This window comes from Eumetopias jubatus, unplaced genomic scaffold (genome assembly GCF_037043125.1).
Source record: "Eumetopias jubatus isolate StellerSeaLion01/CBP00866 unplaced genomic scaffold, mEumJub1_p1.0 scaffold_15, whole genome shotgun sequence".
Lineage (NCBI taxonomy): Eukaryota > Metazoa > Chordata > Mammalia > Carnivora > Otariidae > Eumetopias > Eumetopias jubatus.
Genome location: NW_028274821.1, coordinates 23060767 through 23068376, shown reverse-complemented (window position 1 = coordinate 23068376; position 7610 = coordinate 23060767). Strand labels below are relative to the sequence as shown.

The 7610-nt window shown below is 48.6% G+C and overlaps 1 protein-coding gene across 1 annotated transcript; it reads right to left on the bottom strand.

Annotated features, from left to right (window-relative positions):
* Window positions 1-865: 865 nt before the first annotated feature.
* Window positions 866-7178, bottom strand: LOC148162373 (spermatogenesis-associated protein 31D4-like). Its single transcript, XM_088018804.1, has 5 exons — window positions 6990-7178; window positions 5878-5923; window positions 5255-5315; window positions 2422-4985; window positions 866-2298 (listed from the first exon to the last, which is right to left on the bottom strand). The coding sequence occupies exons 1-5, from the start codon at window positions 7176-7178 to the stop codon at window positions 866-868; spliced, it is 4293 nt and encodes a 1430-aa protein (XP_087874930.1).
* Between the last annotated feature and the right edge of the window lie 432 nt (window positions 7179-7610).

Genomic DNA, 7610 nt, shown 5'->3' with positions numbered 1-7610 from the left:
GGTGCCTGGATCAGACCGAGGAAGGAGGGGAGCAGGACAGGGTCATGATAAGGGGATGAGTAGACATAAACCTTTGTTCCACCAGCAAGGTCACTCTTTCACCTTTTCATTTCTTCAAAGGTGTCTTACCCTGGCAGGTGGTAGCTGCCTGGTCAACATTCCTGCCACTAACAGCTACGTGATGCTTCTGTTCTGCATTTGTTCTGCAAAAAACGTCATCAGTCAGGCAGCCTGAAGAAATGCCCAGCGAAGGGAAGCACTTCCAGTGGGAAACCTCAATGTCGAGTTTAGCGTGACTCACATGACAGATTCTTAAGCAGCATCTATGCGGTTCTTCTACCCTACCCCAACCAGCCCAAGATCAACTGGGACAACACCCTCCCCCAAACACTCCCATTCAGAGTTCACCCACCTGTGGGATCCTCGGATCACTGACTGCTACATAATGATTAAGCTACTGTGTAGTAACAGTGAAGAAAAAACAGTGGCTTAATCATTATTTTCTGAAAACTATACCTGTCTTTGATCCTAGAACACTTGCTCTAAAGGGTATAAACCATTCAGTGAGGGCAAAGGTGTGAGCTACTATACATTTTCAGTAAGGCTAAGCTAAAGGGCAGGAGACAGAGCTCATCTCCTCAAACTTCATCAGAGAGGAAATGGGCTTTGGGGGTCTTGCGGGGCACATGGTATCTAGTTCTCAAGAGCTCCAGGAGACTGGTCACCTTTTAGAAGCCAAAGGAAGCAATCAGTAACAGCCGAACCGAGTTACCCGAAAGCCATGCCCCCAGTACAGTACACAGAACAGACATCGCTATTATTAGAGCAATATTTATTGGAGAGAATCAATATTCCTCACAAGGGATTATTTTGGGGTGGGAAATATCCCCCCGTGGAAATTCTGGAGAAGGGTTTTCTGTCTAAATAGTAGAGGCAGATCTCTGAACACAGTGCCTCCAGCAGTGGTGAGAGTGGCCGGAGGCCCCTGGCCAGCTTGATGCCTGCAGGTGGCATGTGGGTGGGGTGCAGGCTCCCTGTGGGGCATGGATAGGGGATGCAGTCGCTGGTCCTTAAATGCCACAGCTTTCTGGGGCTGTCTGTCCTTGTCTCTGATCTGTCTAATATTTCCAGTATGGCCCTGGACAGGCTGTGCCTGAGCCTGCACTTGTGCTTTCTGCTGAGTTTTCCCATACTTGGTTGGGAAGGGAATGGGCTGTTGAGGGCAGGTGCTATCTATTGCATGCCAACGCCCCATTTTCTCCTCTAGGAACGTCCCGTCTGTCACGATTTTCCGAGCTTCCGTTGCCCCAGTAAAGGCAGTTCTACCTTTAAGTAGGCCTCTGCTTTCCACAGATGATCGGGGGCTGCCCTTTTCCTGGGAGTTTTCTTGCCTCTTGCATTTTATCCCTGGCTTAAGCCATTGCAAAAAACGCTTCATTTTTTTTCTGCAATGGCTTTCAGAAGGAGGCTGACCCTTCTGTGAAAGGCTTTCAGGAGGCGGCTGACCGTTCTGTGATAGGGTCTGGGAAGGCTTGCTTCCCGGCTTTTCCAATAGCACGTCCTGAGTAGGGAACCTCTTGTTCAATGCCACATTCTCAGTAGGGAAACTGTTCCTTTTAGGTTGGGATGTCCCCAGTCCTGCATCCCCTCCACCAAGCTCTTGTGCCTTGGAGCCTGGAGGGCTCATGGTCACCGCAGCTGGTGGGAGATTCTTATTCTGGCACTTCTGTAAGACATGCTTACGGACCCCAGGCTCCTGCTGTTGTTCCACATTAATTCCTGTGTCCTCTGTATGGACATGCAGCACCTGAGAAGCTCCCATGTCCCCACTGGACACACCCTGGGCATGAGTCAGTGAGGCCTTGTAAGTCAAACTATCTGAGGCAGGGGGCAGGCCAGTGTGGTGGGCTTGCGCCCGGCTATGCTCTCTCTCCTCCAATTTAAACTTTAACTCACACAAGAGTTGTTGTTTAAGCTTTGATGATTTAGGATCTTGGGGAATTGATATGTTTGGTGGGGGGCTTTTAATGGGGATGGTAGTTTTGGCTTTATTAACATTCACCTTTATGATTTGGGAGCTTACTGGCTTGCTGGTTGTCAAGATATTACATTGTGATTGATGAGCATCAAGTTCCTTGACCCTGAATATCACCCTGGACACTGTGGGCACAAAGACAGGTTCTAGATTCTTTTTGCCCTGTTGCATCCCTCCTCTACCTCCAGAATTTGCACTCTTATCCTTTGGCTCATGTCCGGCCCCAGCTTCCCTTGCAGGCAGCTTTGGGGGCCATCTGTTGCCTATGGTGTCATGTTTGACAGGTGTAAGAGTCTGTGTGCCATCCTTAATCTTCTGAACATCCTCTGCTAACTCATGGTTGATGTCAGAGGGTGATTGCCTCAGACTTCTCTGTTCTTCCTTGCCCACAGTTGAGGCGGCAGGGAGAGGACGATCCAGGATGCAGGCTGAATTTGCTGTTCCCACTTTGTCTCCATGGAGAGATTTAGAGCTTCCTCTGAGGGAGTTGAAGCCCCCAGGTTTAGAATTTAGCTCAGAAATCAGGTTGGTTGAGGAGGAAAAGCTAGAATGGGAAGTGTCCTTTATCAATTTAAAGAGCTCTATGGATTCAAGGACCCTGGAGGGAAGGCCCTGTGTCATCATCATACGAAACCTTTTAATATGGGCTTCCAGCATCTGTTGTGCACTAGATTCAAGAAAGGGAAGCTCCCGGAAGGTGTTCAGGGAGTAGTCCTGAACCTCTGATGGTGGCAAACTTCTGTGTTTTATTTCAGTGTGGGAGTTCTCAAAAAGAAGCGACGTCTGCTTCATAGTATGCCATGAATTATGCACAGGCCCGGGGAGCTGACCCTCATTAATTTCCTCACACTTTTTGCTCAAATGAATTTTCAAGACATTTTCAAATTGTCTCCGACCTATAGTCTCCACAGACACTGTTGAGTTTTTCTCTGATGGTCTCCTAAGTTCTTTTTCAGAATCATACCCCATATCATTACCTGAAGAGCTCTCTGGGTCACTCAACAGATAATCTTTTGGGCCATTCTCTGGGTTGTGTCGCTGATCCTTCTCCAGATCATCATTGTCCTTCTCCAGGTCATCGTCCTCCAGCTGACTCATTTCTGAGTCCCCCTCATCGCTTTCAGATTCGCTCGATTTACTCTCACTCTTAGAGATCCATGTGCGTCCATGATAGCGCTGCAAGTTAGGTGTCTCTGAAAAAATACTCGGACCCATCAGTGATAGAGACTTACAGATCCTACGGGACAGGCCCCACTGGTGTCGGATGAGCCTCTTTCGAAGGTGACGCTCTAGTTTTGTTCGAAGCTCATCGGTGAGAGGAAACTGTCCAGGAAGGATAGAGATTGCAACACGGGCCTGGGAGGCCTGGTGAGTAAGAGGTTTAGGAGCTGAAGGACAGAAGTCCTCCTGGGATCTTTGGACAACAGTGGGTAAACCCCACACAGTTTCCTGTTCCTTCTGCAACACGTTCCATTCCAGATGTTGCATTTCATTTGGTATGAGAGACTCTGATTCCATCTCAGGTCTGTGCAAACACACTCCACAGACCTTAATCTGGGTTCGAGGACCAGATGACAGGATGGGGAGTGGGGACTGAAGGTGGGCCTGGGGCTGGACCTGAGGGATAGGTAGGGGCTGGGGTTGGGGCAAGGACAGAGGAAGAGGATGGGGAACTACTGGGGATTCCTGCTCTGTGGAGGCATTCGAGACTCTGTTAAAAATTAAGATGGAGGAACAATTATCTAAGACATGGGCAACAGAGAACAAGGACTCACTATGCAGAGTTGGGAGACCCCAGAAGAACTGGATAGGGGTTTGCTGTAAATGGCCCTCCTTCAAGGTGGTTGTAGGATATGGGGGCTGCCGATGCACATGCAGCTCCTTTGATTGATCTTTGCTGCTCCAGAAAGGAAGGGAAACTTCCAAGTCATGTTTTTCGGCAATTGTTTGTTTTGGAACAGAACTCTTTTTCATTTCCTTCCACATCCAGAAGTCACTCCTCTTTCGGACTTGTTCCTCTAGGAGTGCCAAGCCATCGGGGCTGAGAAGTGAGAGGTTAGCAGGCTCCACAAGCTTGGCTGCAGGGTCTTCCCCGGAAGAAGCCTCTGAAGAATGGAGGGCCAGAAACTCTTGATGGAAATCATATGGAGCTAAGGTTGAAGGGAAGAAATCTTTGGCATGAGTTTGCCACGAAGGGAAGTCTAAAATTGACAATCTGGAGGGGTTAAAGCCTGTGATTGTTGGGACATAAGTAGGCAACCCACCAGAGCTATCTGGAGATGAGATCTCTGGAACAGGCTTCATTGAGATGGAAATCGATTTAGGTTGAGTCATAGTTAAACTGCAGTCCGGTGGTGGTGAAACAGACAGGGTTGGTGGTGCATTATGACAAGCAAAGGTCTCAGTGGGATTTACCATCTGGGACAACTCCGGTAAGGGGTTGACATCTTGGGAAAGGGCAGAGTCCGGACAGAAGATGGTATTTAGAGACAAAGTGGCCTCTGGATGGACAACAGGATCCACTGTCTGAGCATGATTTGGTGGGATTGGAGGAAAGGCAAGGGACTGGGGTGGGAAACTGTCCTTTGGGAATTCGGAATGCAAGGGAGGAAAAGACTCTGGTGGCAAAGAGCCACCCGGTGGTGAGGGTGGAAAAAAGTCAGCCAAGGGGGTCACTGGGTTAGGTGAGAAGGTGGAGGCAGGTGGTGGGGAAGGCTCAGGCAGAGAAGCTGATATTAGGTCTCCTGGAGGGACTGCTGAGGAGTCAGGGGAGAGAGTGAACGATGAGGAAGTCACAGGGGCTGTGGAAGCCAAGGGAGTAGCATCTTCCAGGGCCTCCGGGAACAGCAGCCGATTGATCTCAGCAGTTGTTCTATTACACACCTCACAGGAGGGGTCTGGGCATAGCAGTTGATGAAAGGAGATGGTATCATGATGCCGGCCTACTGGGCTGCAGGAGACAGGAGGTACAAAGCTGCAGCCAGGATCAGAACAAGGGAAGGGGGACAGGCTGGCCCGGCAAGGGAGGGGCCACCTGAAGCCTGCTGCCCCTTCCCAATGCCCCACCTTTATGACTTCACAATGTACTTGGTAGCCTTCACCCCAATACCTGTTCCTATGGCTACCCCCTCCCATGGCTATAGCAGGCTGCATTGAATCCTGCAATTGCATAAAACGTACTCTAAGAGGGATCAGGATAGAAGGGGAAAGACTGGTCACCTTCTTAAAACAGAGATCAGCTTCTGGGCTTCCTCCACTTCTCTCTGGTAGCATCTGTAGTCTGGGAAACCGGGAGAATGGGATATATGTAGTGAAAGTAGAAACGTAAGTATTAGTACAGGAGTCCCCTTTTGGGACACCCATGGGATGTTAGACTCTGAAAGCCCCAATAATCAATAGATGAGGTCAAATGGTCAATGATGTGATCCTGGTTAGTATTCTTGCTTCATGGATAAAGTACTCGCATGTAAATTATCTCATGTGATACTCAGACCACCTCTGTGAAGCACAGAGGTCAGTGGTTACCTCAGGGAAGAATCCTGAGTATCCATGATGTCACAAGGTTTTCACAAAGTCAGGAGACAGAAGTTCTGCCTCTTGACATCTCACACAGCCACCTATTGGGCAACACCCACTGCCCAGGCTCAACAATGCTTCATGCTCAAGGATGGGCAGAGCAGGGACTCTAAGGGTCTCAGGTTCTGACTGCTCTGAGGCCTCTGTTTCCTAAGAGGGACTGTGTCTAGCAGCTGACCTCCTCAGAGATCATGGACCTGAGCCATCATGGACAGGACAGGAAGGGTCACCCTTGGAGAGCTCAGGTGGAAGAGGCAGAACCTTACCTTTCAGAGTCCCACCTTTCCTCCTCCTCTTGGCTCTGCCCTGACGCTAGAACAAAAATAGAAGAATGAGGGGTTGGGACTCATCTCTCACCCTTCTCTTAGAATGGAGACATTATTTATCCAAGAATAGTAGGACTTTATTTTAATTAACAGAATTTTGTGTTCCTTGCTTTTATCAATTTTTAAAGGTGATAAAATGGAAGATTTTGTCTGGGAGGTCCATACCTAATGTTCTCAGTCAGAAGTCCTTTGTCCAGTAAGGACATAGAAAATGAAGTCCGGGGCGCCTGGGTGGCAAAGTCAGTTAAGCGTTGGCCTTTGGCTCAGGTCATGCTCCCAGGACCCTGGGATCGAGCCCCACATTGGGCTCCCTGCTCAGCAGGGAGTCTGCTTCTCCCTCTCCCTCAGCCCCTCCCCCTGACTTGTGCTCTCTCTCACTCTCTCTGATAAATAAAATCTTTAGAAAAAGAAAAAAGAAAATGAAGTCCAACAGTCACATCTGTATTCCCTCAGGAGGACCCTGTATCCTAGGACATGGCTCAGACCCCAGTCTCTTCTCAGAGGCTCAGCACCGTTCTCCTGATCAGCCCAACATGAAGGAAGGCTTGATCGAGTGATGCCTGACATGGGAATGTGACTTATGATCAAATGCTGGGAAACGTTCTCTTACAGATTCCATACTCTCTAAATAAGGACTACAGAATCCCTGTGTTTGGGATTTTACCAGATAGCCTGTGAATTTGAAGTAGAAACCTTAGGCCTTCCTTAACCCTTAGCCCTGCCAGACCTCTTGTCCTAGAGGAGCGAATGTCTGTTCTCTTAGACTTCCCATTTTAGGTGTTTCTCTGATCCTACCAAACTCATTTTAAATTTTGGGATTAGGGGTCAAGGTAAGCATCTGCCGTCACCTCAGGTCATGATTCCAGGATCCTGGGAATCAAGCCCCACATCAGACTCTATGCTCCACAGGGAGCCTTCTCCCTCTCCCTCTGCCCCTTCTGCCCAACTTGGGCTCTCTCTTATTTATCAAATACATAAATAAAATTTTTAAAATAAATAAGATTTGGGATTAGAAATGGAAACCATAATAATCTGTGTTGAGGGCTCCTTACCTTTTGGGTGGGTTTGGTTTTCCAAGTTGGAAATGGAAGTATCAGGTAGCACAGGAACAGAAGAAGCAATCCCAACCCACACAGGAAGGTGAAGTTGGGGTCAGTCTCTAACCATGTTGAGCTGAAGCTCAGACATGGTTCAGTATAGGTATTCAGACATGAGAGAACATTCCAGGTTTTGAACTCCATTGTCTGAATCACAAGGCTGCCTGTAGGCAACTGAGCTCTTAAGTGTGCAGAGGCTGAATATATATCCTCCCCAAGCTTATATCATAGACCACTTACGAGTCACAAAGGGGGGCAACTGAAGAGGGTGTGTCCACACCCCTCCCTCACCCACTATCCCAGAAGACCCCTCCACCCCTCCTAGGTCCTTCAGGTCTCTGCCCTACCCTGCCATCCTATTTTCCAACACCTTTTCATCATATCATACATGCTACCTTAATGAAATTTTCTAATTGTTCCACGTATAGCCCATATATTACCTGGGTCCCCCTTTACTGTTTGGAGTCCTTGAGTTCGGTCTTACCAGTTCCGCTGCCTGGAAAGTCTGCAAAACTACCTGGAATTTTTGCTTGTACCCTGACATCTATACTCAGGATCACATATGTTCTCAAATCC